The sequence below is a fragment of the Strongylocentrotus purpuratus genome, unplaced genomic scaffold (genome assembly GCF_000002235.5).
Source record: "Strongylocentrotus purpuratus isolate Spur 01 unplaced genomic scaffold, Spur_5.0 spur5_scaffold_6, whole genome shotgun sequence".
NCBI classification, from domain to species: domain Eukaryota; kingdom Metazoa; phylum Echinodermata; class Echinoidea; order Camarodonta; family Strongylocentrotidae; genus Strongylocentrotus; species Strongylocentrotus purpuratus.
The window spans coordinates 10,602,978-10,618,111 of record NW_022145612.1 but is presented as its reverse complement, the minus strand read 5'-3'; the positions used below and the strand labels follow the sequence as shown (position 1 = coordinate 10,618,111).

Sequence of the window (15,134 nt, the reverse complement as noted above, 5' to 3'; positions counted from 1 at the left end):
GTTGTGAAATTTTATCTGATATTCAGATCCACCATCCGTAACAAGATTTCTATTATGTATCATAACTAATGTAATAGAGGAAATAAGTGAAAACCCTAAAACGTAAATCCCGAACTACATTATGTATTTAGCTACGGTATGCTATATTTGAACCTAGGAGAGTTTTTAACCGTTAAACTGATGTTGAATAGATTGAGAAAATCTGAATTTTACAGAACTTTTTTTTTTGCAGCGTTCTACATTAGTGCAAGACTATCAGATCTAGACAAAAGTTTATCTAGGCATGTATATCATGTACATGGTGAAAAACAGACGGGTCCTTATTTCAATACTTCACTTGTTTACACTTAAAAATAATCACATTAGATTCCTCCGGCCCCGATACAAAATATTACAGATATGTGTACTCATTAATCATTTTGTATGAATTTATTTAGGCTCTGGCATACTCTAAAATAAGATACCAACGACATTCAAGCTATGTAACATATTTATACCCTAACCTATAGGCAGATGAACTTGTTATAGGTTGGTGTAGAAAACAAGAAAATATATTTTTTTTAAACATCAAATTATAACAAAATCACTAGATATTGCTTGATATTACAAATAGATATGGGTGAAAGAAGAACATGTCACAAGGCGTGCTGTGGCACAAATGGCCTCCCATACTTATATAATCACACAGGGTATTAAATGGCGTCTAAAATGCCCCCCCCCCCCCCCCTGATAGATTTTCTAAATCCGGCTTCGGGATGCCCTGCGTTTTGCCACCGAGAATGTGCATGCAAAATTTCAATGAAATAAAATGTCGGAAAGGAGGCAAATGGCGTTCTGAAGAAAAAAAATGACGTCATAGCCAATACCTCAGTATTATAATTGTCCTGGAAACCAATAGCACAAGTTTTGTTACCCTATATTAGTGTATCCACAAAAAAAAACATAGGCCTATTACCATCAATATAACTTGGGTGCTGGTGTGAGGAAATAGATTTTTAGGGGGAAAATTAGAAATTGATATCATCAATATAAAGAAAACAATTAGGAGATAGTGAGGCAATGGGGGTTTTGTCAGGATTTTGTCGGTAAAATTGCGCTGCCGTCGGGGAAAATGAGGAAAGGGGGAGGGACAAAATAATAGTGACAGATGCCCCTCAAATATAATTCAAACGTGGTTTATTTCTAATTTGATACCGGTGATTTACAAATGTTGCTGAATTTTCCGAGATTTTTCCTTAATCTTTAGTAAATTATACTTTTGTATGCGTTTTTTGAAAAATGAAAAAAAAATAGTGACCTGCCTTTGTCACAAAATAATGAGGTGTCAAAATTTGCTCATCTGACCGTCATTAAAAGCCTAAAACCCCCGAGTTTCCGGGGGCTCTGCCCCCTGGATTCCACCTATGGCCCTCTATAGCGGATACCTGGATGCTCATCTGACGGTAATTTAATGCCATTTTTGCCATTGTATTCCACAATTGAGAGTGGCTCACACAGTCAAATGCTTTGCTACAATCTATAAAGCACAATAGAGGGGATGTCTGTGTTCTCTGCATTTCTCTATTATGTTTCGAATGTTGACAATCTGTTCTCTTGTCCCTCTACCTTCACGGAACCCTGCTTGCTCATCTGAGATCTCGGCTTGCAGTTTGATTTTCACTCTTCTGCTGATCACCTTCAGAAGTATTTGAGTATCGTTCGGTGATTTGCATATTCTTTTAGATCTCCCTTCTCTGGCAATGGTATAAAAACAGCTCTACAGCAGTCCTTAGGCCACTTCCTACTATTCCAGATATTGCAACAGAGACGCCACATCAGGTCAATACCTTCTTCACCTATAGCCTTCACCCATGTTCATCTGACAGTAATTTAATGTATAAAACCCCTGAGCTTCTGGGGGCTACGCCCCCTGGACCCTACACCAATTTATGTCCTGCCAGTGTCACAAATAAGGTATCAAAATATGCTCATCTGACCGTAATTGAATTTCATTATTTTGTGTTGGCTGTGTGAGAATGCTAATAGGGGGCTGTTACCTATTTGCACTTTGAAAATGTGTCTTTTTTATATGGTGTTACCATGGAATTACACAAGATATGCTATATATATCTTATAGTCCTTTTTGTCTCCACTCAGTATTTTTTTACGGCTTGAGAATTGGGCCAATAATTGCGATACAGTGGTTATTTCTGTGAAGAGAGACAAGTGTTTGGTAATTGGTTATATTTTCTGAGTAACATGTTGTCCTATCATCAGAAACAAAAAATCGAACATAGATACAAACTATACAAAAATATATGCCCCCATTGCGATCATATATTTTGTCCGAAATTTCCTGTAGTGTCCGTAACGGTGTCATTCCTGCTATATGAAAATGTTTTCAAAGTTCTTATATACTTTGCTTAGGGGGTAAGAGGGGGTAAGAGGACACATTTTTTTTTTTTGTCTCGAAATTTGAAAATTTGACATTTTGCTCCGTTGGGGGGGCGGTAAGGTCAGCTTTTTTAGGTCAACCATGGGAATTTTTTTTTTTTTTTAAATTTTTTTTTTAATAAAAAAAAACAAACAAATAAACAAAATCCAAAAGGGGGGGGGGGGTTTACACACAAAAAATTACCAAAGGGGGGGGGGGGGGGGTTTAACCCCCAAACCCGCCCCCCTGTGTACGCGCCTGATAGTTTGTATCCGTTGCCCGAGTAAAGGAGGTTAATATTTGTTTTATATCCCATATCGGCAATAAGATCTATTTAAAGTGAATTTTACATAATTAAGAAAACTGATTCTGCAGACAGTTTAGCTTCAGCTAGATTTTACAAAGCACAACATGCATACATGTAATAAAGTTGATGCGCGCTCATTTTACATTGAAATTGACATTGACATTTCGCGTAACCTACTTTGATATGCGTATTCAATGGGCAAGTGGGGCAGCAGCAAAAAATTACTGTACAAATGTCCTATCGGAGGGAGATAGTACTCATCTATCATTGATCGTGTGACCTCGTTTAATCAGATTGCAAGATTCTTAGTATACGGGATATGATAAAAAAATAGACTCAGGTCGCTTTAGACATGATTACCAACATTTGTAATTTGTATATATATCTGAGGATTCCATGAATACTTGTTTAATTGACACCACAAACAACTATATCACCGAACATCTGAGGATTATTGAATAAACGTATCAGAAAAGCATCATTGATTATACCCTAATTTTGCATATACTGTACAGTGCGACCCAGAAAAAACGAAACCGAGAATTATCATAACTTAATCACTATTATAATTAATAAATGACACATATTTGTAAAGCTTAGATCCTCCTCTTACATTTGATGCAACCCATATGATGTATATTTCACGCATGAGTGATTAAAAGCAATTTGAAGGAAGGAAACCAAAAAGTCATTTGGCGGGCGGTATCTGAATTTCGAAGATAACAATTCACATTTCTAGAAAGTTCATTTTCTGCTCTTTCATATGACACCTCAATCAGGAAAAATGAGCAAGGAATAACAAAGTCCTGTTTGTTTAAAGTGATGCTTGCATTTCCATAATTTGATTAAACGAATTCGTTTTCACTGGCTGCCTGCCGTAGCAACAAACGGAATTGACAAAAGACTTAACTCCGTTTCGTTGACGATCAGACATGGACGAAAGACTTCAAGCATGGCTAAATTTGTCAATGAAACGGAGTTACGTATATTAGACGATGAGATATTTCATAATTCATATGTAAATCCCATCAAAGGGGGTGTCCTCAAAAGATGGTATTTTTCCATAGTCCTTGGGAGACAGTACTTTACACATACTGGTGTGTGCGCAAGTCAGGCGCGTACCCAGACTGGGAGGGGGGTGGGGGGTGGTGGGGTTAAGCCCTCCCTCAATCTGTATAAAAAAAAAAAAGTAATAATAATAATAAAAAAAATAAAAATTATGTGTGCTTAAAGGGTGAAGAAAAAAATTCAGACAAACCCCTCCTCCCCCCGTCCCAACTGAACAAAATATCGGTAGGCCTAATTTTCCAATTGTCGAGACCAGCATGCATGCTCTAGAATTGTGCAATTTATTAACATTGGAAGAATGTAGAATATAATAGAAGAATATAATATAACGCTGTATTTTCACCATTATGATGTATTTTTACCTTGTAAATGACCATGCAATTCAGCTTCGGCTGCAAGAACATCATTTTAAATAAACCCTTTTTGAATTGAATTGAATTGAAATGTAATTAGATAACTTTGTAACAAATGTTTTGTCTATTCACTTCCTTTTTACTCGCTTTTTTCACCTTTTAGTGTTCTGAGATATTGAAGTGAAAAGCAGGTGGTATCAAACTAAATTGCCCGACAGATTTATACATTTTGAAGCTGTGTTTCAGGAAACTTTGTAGGCCAATTTCATACTTTGATTATATTTGTTGTTTAGATAAAACGCAGACCTATCTAAGAATCTGACAGACATTGCAGAGAGGCATTGATCAAATACAGAGAATTCATGAAATTTATCTGGAATAAATGTAATGTAAAACAATTACCATGCTTTTCTTGGTAGCCATCAGTCTATTTCATCATTACATTGTTAAACTGTGGGCAACTATGGTGGTACATACAATGTTCAAGAACAAGTATAACAGAAACAAGGAGAGTTTGAAGTTATTTTGAACAATTATATATTTATAAACTTTCACAAAGAATTCTAGTCCATAAATAAATATAATCTTATTTACACTTGACAGCTTCAAAAAGGTGCCTCATAAATTGAACTGGACATTTTTTCTTCACAAGAAGAATGAAGTATTCAAATATTTTATTGACAATTAAAACTATTGCCTAAGATAATCTTAAAACTGTAGTTCCCCAAAACAAAGTCGAGGGGCATAGTACAGCCTCTTAATCAATGAGGAGGGATAGTTCTAAATGTGGTCTGAACAATAAGCAGTCAATGCCTGTTTTATATCCCTCATTCCAAATGTCAATTATTAAGAGATATATTAACAAAATAAATTTGTTTGTAGAGTCAAAGGAAATTTATCCGACTAGGAGCATTATGCTTTTCTCACTGCACTTATCCATTGTTTACTTCACATGCAATCATTGTGTCTTTGCATTGCACATATTATATCCCCTATTCTTGATCTGTTCATGTTTGTTTGTTTATATCATGTTGGTAATTTGGTTACACTAGTTCAAAGGTAAACAAATAAGTTTGTGAGGTAACAGAAGTTGTTCATGGTTTAACATTGTATATGGGGGCTTTCAGATTGCGGATCATCATGAAATAAAACAGTTGGTTTTTGCAATATGGTTTCCTTGATAGGCTGACTTTCAGAACATTTTTTCAATTCTTCAATTCAAAGACTTTGTACTTAGATGAGTTGATGCTTTCAAATCAGTGTTTACACTGAATGCCACCATTCAAATACATGTAACTTGTTGTCATAAGCGGAGCTGAATTTATGAGAAAAGGAACCATATCTAAGAAACTCATTGGGACCAAATTACATTGATATCTATTAAACACTTATTTTCATAGATATCCACATCAGTAGGTTGAATAATTTAACATTGTATTAGGGTCATTGTTAATTCTGAATGGGCTTAGGTTTTATGGAAATTGTAAATATCATTGTATGTCTGATGTCATTTACTTTGATGTTGATTTAACAACTGCATTATATGCATCAAGGTGAACAATTTCAAGGTATTTGATGGTGCAAAAGTACTGATAATTTTGTATAAAATGACAATGAAACATCCCTCCTAAGTATCAAAGGATCTTGAATTCTGTGTCATATTCTTCTGCAATTTCATCATCAGTTTTCTCCTCTATATGGAGTTTTCTCCACCATGGTTGTCGTAGGAGCAAGAGTTCCTCTCTGTGATTTGATAGAGCCTTTGCTGCGATGGGTGCTGAGTGGCTGGTGAAAGTGTAGACGTCACGGTTGCTTGCATCCTCCAGCTTTGGTGCATCTGAAGAAAAGAGTGGCGGTGAATACATGAGTACTGTGAGTTTGGGTTTATAATGGTGACAATATTGATGGACCTCCCCCAGATGAAATCATGGCCTGTCTTTAAACCAATGCAGAGCTGCCAATCTCAACTGAACAAAAATCCTATTATTTTCCCAAAAAAAATCCTATTTTCAAAATAAAAATCCTATTTTTGATCGATAAGCACTTTCTCACTGCGGAAATGCGTATTTTTTTTTGGGGGGGGGGGGAGGAGTTCCAATTTGCATAAGTTCCTACATACAGGAAGAAATTTTTTAATGGACGAATGGATAAGCATGATTTCGTCATGACTGATATGTTTGATGAACCAATGAACATTCCCAAATTGCCGATGTGAGATGCTTGTAGGATACTTTACGAGAGAATGAGCTATTTGCCATTGAAAATGGCACACAAACACACACACACACAAAAAAAAAATTATTTAAAAAAAAAGGAAGGAAAAAAAAAAAAAAAAAAATCATTTTGTTTTTGTTTTTTTGTTGTTGTTGTTGTTGAAAATCGTATTTTTCGAGGAAAATTCGTACTGACGTTGTTAGTTCTAAAAATCGTACAAAATACGATAAAAACGTACTGGTTGGCAGCTCTGCCAATGCATCAACCAGTGGGAAAGCCTAGCAAATGTAATTTTGAATGCCAGTGCACATTAGTAAATTGGACTTTACCATATTTCCTCATCTCTCAATGGTTATGCAGCCAGAAAAGCTTGTGTGTTAACTGCATTACACATCTAACATATTGTAATCCAACACCTGCTATGATGAAATTTGCTCCAGCTTTCAGGGAATAATTTTATCAAAGAAATGGAGTTTGGGTATAGCTAAGGGTCCATGGTTGAAAAAAATGGAATGTGGGTGGTAGAAATTGACTATGAAGAAACTGTCATCAGACCATTTGTCTTAAAATACACGATATTCTGGAAATTCCTATGAAATCCCTATTAATAGATTAAATAAGTTTTCTCTGAATGATCAGCATTCCTCGGGATCTTAAAGTTGAGATTTTCATCTACTAGTGCATATTTGATATCAATGAGCTACTCACTTGTTAACAAGTCAGCATCTGTTTCAAGCGAGGCAAGAAGTGCTTCTCTCTTTTGGTAGGTCTTCCTCTGTTTCCCTCTGAATGCAAAGTATCTGAGCAGCATCTCCTGAGCTTGTTTATGTAGCTCTTCTTGGGCTTCTCGGTTACGTTCTTTAGGCTGAAACAAGGAAAATAAGAAGATTCTGGAAATTTAACATTTTATCCACATAATATAGACATTTCAACAAAAGCATTTTTTTTTGGCGATTTTATGCTGGAAGCTCAAGGGTCATCTGTCCTGTCAGCAACTTTAAATTTGTTCCTAGTATTCTATCTTATGCCACATTAAAATATCAGACAATCTACTTGTTCACTGTAAATCCCCATAGATGGACCAGCTAAATCTGCTATTTACCTTAAAATGATCTCAACTTGATAACAATACCTTGAATAATGGTGCACAGAAGGGCAAAAGAAAGAATAAATATATAAATAAAAATCTCTAAAAAAAAACGTACCGTTCCTTTGTTCCGTTTCTCATCAATGACCTTCTGCAGTTCCACCCGTCTATCATCATCCAGGCCAGGGGGTGGTTGCCATAGCAATGGCTCCTTCTTCTTTTCCTCTTGCTTCTTGAGAAATCTCCTTGCCTGAAAAAATGAAATGCACAAAAAGTTAACATTATACAGGACATCCTATAAAAAAAGCAGCAAAATAAGACAAGCAATGACAACATTATGACAAAATGAGTTAAAATCATCAATTAAATCGAATTGGTTTATTTTAAAGATGTTTTACAAAGTAATCAGATATTTACATTATAATACAAACATCAAAATACAAAAGCAATATAACATATATAGTAATGGTAACATCACACAGCAATATTACAAAAGATTTAGAAAATTTATTGAAGAAGTGGATAAGCAGTTATCAAAATAATTAAGGCGATGTCATTTTGACATTCAAGAATAAAAGGATTCAAGAATCAATAATATGGAAAATTTGAAGGTTAACTGGGTAATTTGGAATTATGGTAGTACATGAATAAGTTATCTGGGGTAGTCTTAGTAGTTTTCTGGGGGTAATAACCTTAGTGGGGTAGAGATTCTAGAAATTGTTTGTGGGTAGTTTTACTGGGTATATTTTCCTTATATATACTTGTTGGGTGGGTAAGGGGTACAGGGTGATAGTTGTCTTAATGTTATGGAGCTCTCACACTCTGCTGTGTAGGCCTACCGTCCACCTGCCGGGCTATTAAAAAAACAACAGAGTCCAGAACGTTGGGTTTTGAGCGAACTTGTCCCCGGCCGCAAAAAAAAAATCATAAGATTAATCTTTTCACCGTTTCGTTGCCATCTTCTGACCGTTCTCACCGGGCGCATACCGGGTGTTGAATGTGCTTCTACCGTCTTCACCGCCCAGATTGACTTTTGTTGAAAATTTTGGCCGTTTCCATACCGGGCCCATACCGGGTCTCGAACGTGTGCACCGGGTTTGTAGCAGCCACCTACCAGTCAGTTAGCGTCCCCTCACCGCTCGGAGCGTCCTGTGAGCGAGTCCCCGGACTGCTGACGTCATGACACGACTGCCATAAATACCCCGATTTGAACGGCAATGGTCAGTCCGCTCTCCAATTTTCATCACCGTTCTGTAACGGGTTATGAGCGTGTTGTGAACGTGTTCATACAGTGTGACCGTTTTCATAACGTATTCATACCGTCCTCATACCGTTCAACACCGTCCTCTTGCCGCTTACTTGCGGCTGGTGCCAGCCGGCCAAAGTTTTGAACATGCCCAAAACTTTCGCCGGGTCCCACCGGGTGTAAATCAGCGCCAACGCCCTATTAACGTGTTGCCCGCTTTGATAACGAACCACCGTGTGCCCTCGCCGTTCTCCACCGTCCGCAGACATTTTCGCGCACGGTGGCACACGGTAGGCCTACACGGCAGAGTGTGAGAGTCACTTTAAACTGATGCCAAAATGTGTATGATAGTATCTTGCTATCATCATCAAATTTATTCAGTAATATATCATTCACAGTGTCCCAACAGAGTTTTTTTTTTAAAATAAAGATAAAACATATAGGCTATGCTTACATGTCTTTGGATGGTGATTGCAGCTTTGACTTGCCGAGCTGTAGCTTTCCTTAGACCTAGCTTACGTCTCTCTAGTACTCCCCTCCATCTTGCCTGGATCCTGATGGCACATTGGATCTGAGACATTGCTAGGTACTTGTTAACATCACCTTGAAAAGTAATAATCACATCAGACATGTAGATTAATAAGTGTAAATCAATGTTTATTTTTACAGATATGCAGCATATCTTCACACCAGATTTGATGAATGTTCCAAAATTCATATCAAAATCCCATTGGGGCTGGGGAGACTATTGCTGCAGTAGTTTTTATTAATATACAATGACTCTGAAGTTCAATTAGAATATAACTAGTCTTCCAATGCCAAATTTATATTTAAAAAAAATCAATTAATAGGTTACATGCAACATTGAAGAAAAACTGCTGCAAAGAGTGCACAAAATATGCATTAGGAGAATGCAGGATTGAATGAATGATTAAATTAAGTAGCAATTACAATCTTTAGGTAATAAAAGTGTTTGGCATTTAATGTTGAGAGGGTATGACTCACCCATACCTGGGACAATATCGTATTTGAGGAATAGTGATTTGTAACTGAATTCACGCTTGCATTGAGAACAGTGGTGATCGCGGCCTGTGTGACACACAACCTTCGCATCATTTATCGTCTACAAGTTTAGGTGGGACTCAAACCTACAGGTTGTGGGATGATATGATCTTTTCAGAGGCAGATGGTGTACTGAATGAGCCACCTTGTTCATGCATCATTAGAATAACTCACCTGGAGGCATAGCACTGATCATATCCAGCTGTTTCTGTCTGGTTTCTCTGATAGCTTTTCTCCTTGCCATCAGGAGCTGATGCTCCAGCTCCTTCTGTTCTCTCTCATACTCCTGGATCCGTGACTTCTCCACCTTCTTTGCCCTGAATTAAACAAGAAAGTTTCAAGATTGAATTCTTACTACTCATGCCAGCCAACTTAATATCTACACAATATTGCTATGGAGTTTAAGAGAAGCCTTTTCCCTCCTGTTCTTAGCATCCATGCAGGTTTATTCATAACTTACTTTTGTCTAAATACCCCCCCCCCCCCCATCATTTTTAGTATTTTGGTATTCCATATTGTCATTTATTTATTTATTTTATTTTCAAACATCAGTACATATTCTCTGCAAAAAACTAAGAAAGTATCAGAAAAACATGATAAGACTAACATACAATAAATTAAATGAATCTAATATATTGAAAAAAATGTTCCCAATCTATATTTTCTAAACAAGGTCGTTCATGGACTCACAATAATTAAATGTATACAAAGTTATGCTTCAAGTAAGTCACTGACAAATAATTCCAGTAAATAATACTTTCTTCTTGAAATGTCATAAAATCAGGAACTGACTAATCTTTCTACCTGCATTCATTGGGAATAATGTTCTGGTATTATCTTTTAAGACTGAAATCAGAACCATCATTTCTGTTTTTTCCATAAACTACTAACCTGTAGGATCTTTGAAGTGTGGCTAGTCCCCTGTTGGCTTTCTTGAGTTTCTTCCTCTGCAAGAATCCTTTCCATATTGCTTGGATGGTCGTTGCTGCTCTGTGCAATCTCTGTGGATATGCAAGGTCAGTTTACAAGGGCAACCAAAATTAATATGGTGAAGTTCATCCAAGCTTAAGATCTATATTTGAAACTGTATGCATTTCTAGGTGATTTTCAGTCACATATGTCGTAGAGGCATTACAATATTCTTGGAATAGCATAATGTCTAGATATCGACATAAACAGAAATAAATAACCAAAAATATAAATGCACTAATACAAGTCCAAGATGAGCAAGCATTCTTTGCTGCAGTGCAGACAGTAAACACAGAAGTTTATCATTCAGATTTGTTCATTGGATGATCATCATAATAGAAGATACTAAATTGAAGAATTATCTATTGAATTACCCACTGAAAATGTCCATGTTTAATTCAAGCAATTTATGCATGTAATGAAAACCAGCAATGAAGAAATGACTTCAGTTTCTCAGACTCTAGCTTTTAAAAAAAATGAATTCTACACACAAATTCAACACAATTTTTCCCCTTATCAACTTCTGATTTGAACTCACGTGAAGTTCAGCTTGTTGAGCTGATCCTGCATCAAGTAAGGCAAGAAGCCTCTTAAGATCTCGCCCAAACCCTCTTCCAGTCCATCGACTTAATAAGGGTCTCAATCCCCTGGTTAAAGTGAGAAAATAAACAAGAGTACATCAGACGAGTTAAGTGTATTTTGGATAACTAAGAAAAATCCATCAACGGCCCTTTCAGAGCTATTGATCTTGAGAGGCATAAGAGGAATCATCCCAGTTTTAAGGTTATTGGTGTACCAAATTTTCAGCCTATATCATGAACCATTGATATTTCAATTCTAGCATCAAGTTAAGCAATACTTTTCATGAAGAAACATTTAGTTTAGTTCCATATGTCTCAAAATATTGTAGGGGGAAATGTGTAGCATATATATAATATGAAATATACGTCATGCATCAATATATTCTATACTAATGAGGCTATCTTTGTTCTGTTCTTTATGTCCGTCTGACTGTTTGTCCATGTGTGTGTGTCACTCTCCGTCCCCCTCCTCCACCCTCCCCCTGCTCTTTCTCAATTTACTCCCTCTCATTACCTCTTAAGCTTTTTTTCTCTTCATCTCTCTCTATTTACCTCCCAGTTTATTTTCTGGTCACCCTTCTCTCAGAGAAGTCATATCAAAAGCTACCTACTTGTATCTTGTATAGAGCAATCTGATGAGAGGAGTGTGGACATCTGCTATGTTAACGAGTGCCCTTGTTGCTGCAGCACCAATCTCTGCATCATTGAATGCTGACAGTTTGAATATGATCTCATCTAGCACACTGTGAACCACTTTTTCATCCAGTGTATTCAAGACCAAACTGTATGAAAGAAATATAGAGGCAAAAATGTTCTTTGAGTATCAATTTGAAAGATTAAAATTTGTATTACCGTACCGATAGTCCTCCAACAGCATGTAAATGGGGAAAGGTGTATTTATACAAACAACAAAAATTCTTAGAAGTAATTTCACTTCATATAGCCTGTGCTGGTTGTATGATAAATATGAATATGTAAAAAAGAATTGCATAATTCAATAGGCAAAGTTAACTTTTGTATTCATAAATCTGTGTTTTAAATTGATCAAAATAATGATAATACAGAAAAGGACAAAGTATTTTAATCAGCATTATTTTCAAACGTTTAAGGAGATGAACTTTACATAGGTGTTTGATGTTAGATTTATGATAAACTCTCCTCGCACTCACTCCATGTTACATCTAATTTCAGACGATTATATTCTGAAGAATCTGATCACTTACGAATTGACTCTGACAGCACTTTGTACCATCCCAAGAAGAATGATACTTGTCTCTCTGTCATCAGTTATTAACATCTGCAGGAGATAGTTAGATCTCAAAACTGCAAAGTAACAGAGCAAAGAAAAATATATAAGAACAAGAGAGTAATTTAATTAGAAATTCTACTAGTTCTGTCTCTAGATTGCCAAATAGTGGTCACTTGGGACTACCCGCAATAAAAAATGTACTTTGTAAAGTAATTGATCAATGGGTGGTTTTAGGAATGAAGAAAAAATTGTAAAGTTTGAAATACATCCCTCCACAGAATCAACCGACCCTCATCATATCTCACTTCCAAATACTCAAATTCAAAGCACCATATTATACAAGGACTCATTTGCTGATAAATTGTATATCTTCATTCATTATTACCCAATGCAGAATTACATCTTGCCCATTTACAAATTTATACAAAAAATTACTTGCCATTTGTAGTCAGAAATAAGTGACCACTGTAGAGCCACTGCAATGAGTCAACGACTTCCTTGAAATTCTTGATGAGATCATCTTTGAGGGTCAATGTCTTCTCTGGAATCTTGCAGTATCTGTGCTGTATGTTACGTGAGAGGATGAGAAGACGTTCGGCAGCATCGGGCAAGAAGAGGGCATGGAACTCATGGGAGTCTGGTGGATCAAGACCAACTGAACAATGGCTGATTGAGAAAGTACCAGTTAACAAAAGAAGGGGATTATTAGACATTAAGTATGTTTTTGATATCACAACTTTACATTGCCAATGCCTTGCATTGTATTCCTTACAACAATTTCTACATTAATCTTTAGGTAATAAAGTTTGACTTTTATCTCTACCCTCCAACTGTCTTGCACCTGTAATTTTGAATATTTGAACTTCTTTCATTTTAAAAAGTATAAAAGTGGAGGTTGTAATAAGTAATAAATGAACAAATGTGTGATGAATATTCAGCCAGGGTCTTAATCATCAATTTTGGATGCTACATCTGAGAAACTAATTAACCTTGACAAAATAAATTAGAGTAAAATAATATTGGTATTTCTCAGCTGATGATAACTTTAACATTCAAATTATTAACTCTCACTGCCCTATAACATGTAGATTATTAACTTGGAGATAAAAATCTGAGAGAGTACAGAGGAAACTTTGGGTGTGAAAGAAAACAAAAGGTACAAGTACAACTTGAGTTAAACATACATAAACTAATGGAAGAGGTCTGTTTGGCTTTGCAAGACCAATAGAGTCACTTACGCTAAGATTTTAGCCAGTGCAGCGGCAGTATTCCATTTGCCATTGATGAGGGAGAAGTCTTGTTTGAGAGCCAGAAGGACGCTCTGTAGAAGTTCAAAGTTCCAGATGTCTTTCTTGATCTTGTCAGCCCTCTGTGATCCAGGCACCACACTGTCAAGAATATCTGGCAAACAAGATTAATGAACTCCATTAACAGAGAATTAAAGTAGACGGAAAGATTTTAATTAGTTACATAAAATGCAGTGTTGGTCTCTCAGATGAAAAGGTGAATGATTCCATTTCATTCATTCATTCATCTTCTGTTGATACACCTGTGATGCGAGTCTGTGGATAAAACATTTTTGTTTTACATTTTTCATAAACCGGGAGATTCTACATCGTTTGCGGGAGACTGGGGAGAGCAGGAGGAAGGACGTGGTGGCGGGAGTCTCCTGCTACAACTTATGAGCTGGTGGGATGACAAGAGAATGAGCTTGGTGATGGTCAGATGGTGGAGTGAGACTCCGTCCAAATGCGGGAGGGTTGTCAGTATTGCTATGGACTATGGTCACATTACCCAAAAGTAGGCTGCTCGGCAGCCGAGCGGTGAGTTTTTAACAAATTCTGCACGGCAGCTGCCCGGCCACCAAGCGGCGGCCGCCCAGGCACTGCTCGTTTTTAGGGCATAGCTCGGTCGCCGCTGAAGTTTTAGCGCAGAGTTAAAATTTGGGCGGCGCCTGCTCATTTTTCACTCGCCGCCCAAAATACGCTCGGTGCCTGGGCGGTCGCCGCCCGGGCACCGACCTAACTGCTGGGCGATGCTTAATTCCAGCAGCGACCGAGCAGGCTACTGATCGGTCGGTCGCTGCTCTGATTTGTGACCATAACCATAGCTTAAGTTGTCAACCCTGACAAACCTTACAATTTTGTTAATATGTCGGACTACAAATAATTATAAATCGAAGATGCCGCCGATCCGTCGTGAAAAACAATGTTACCTTGTAGGGCGAGTAGTAGATTCGGAACATTCTTATCCGTTGTCTCTGCTAGATGTGAAGCCAAATCTTCAACTCTTTTGTCTTCAAGCGGATCATTTGATGCCATCATGAAGAAAAACACTGACAAAAATCTGCGAAATTCAAAAGTGATGTGCTTGGCGACGCTTGGCAGAAATCAGCCGACTGCTTATTCTTCTAATTCGCTTCGTCGATCATTGTAATGTCGTATTAAATGAGTTCAATTTTTTTAATGTAGTAGTGATTTTATATTTTTATACTGGCTAAAGAAACAAAAAAAATAGTTTTTAGGAACAACACAAAATTTTGACTTATTTCAAAATTTAACAGATGACTCAAAACCATATATCTC

At 36.9% G+C, this 15,134-nt stretch overlaps 1 protein-coding gene across 1 annotated transcript; it reads right to left on the bottom strand.

Annotated features, from left to right (window-relative positions):
* Window positions 1-4,664: 4,664 nt before the first annotated feature.
* LOC577357 (IQ calmodulin-binding motif-containing protein 1) lies at window positions 4,665-14,953 on the bottom strand. The gene is made up of 12 exons (XM_030972984.1): window positions 14,765-14,953; window positions 13,788-13,950; window positions 12,989-13,215; window positions 12,524-12,623; window positions 11,912-12,082; window positions 11,258-11,366; window positions 10,642-10,751; window positions 9,925-10,067; window positions 9,143-9,291; window positions 7,561-7,692; window positions 7,064-7,220; window positions 4,665-5,978 (listed from the first exon to the last, which is right to left on the bottom strand). Exons 1-12 carry the CDS (start codon window positions 14,871-14,873, stop codon window positions 5,776-5,778), a joined length of 1,773 nt encoding a protein of 590 aa, XP_030828844.1. The 5' UTR covers window positions 14,874-14,953; the 3' UTR covers window positions 4,665-5,775.
* Window positions 14,954-15,134: the final 181 nt, after the last annotated feature.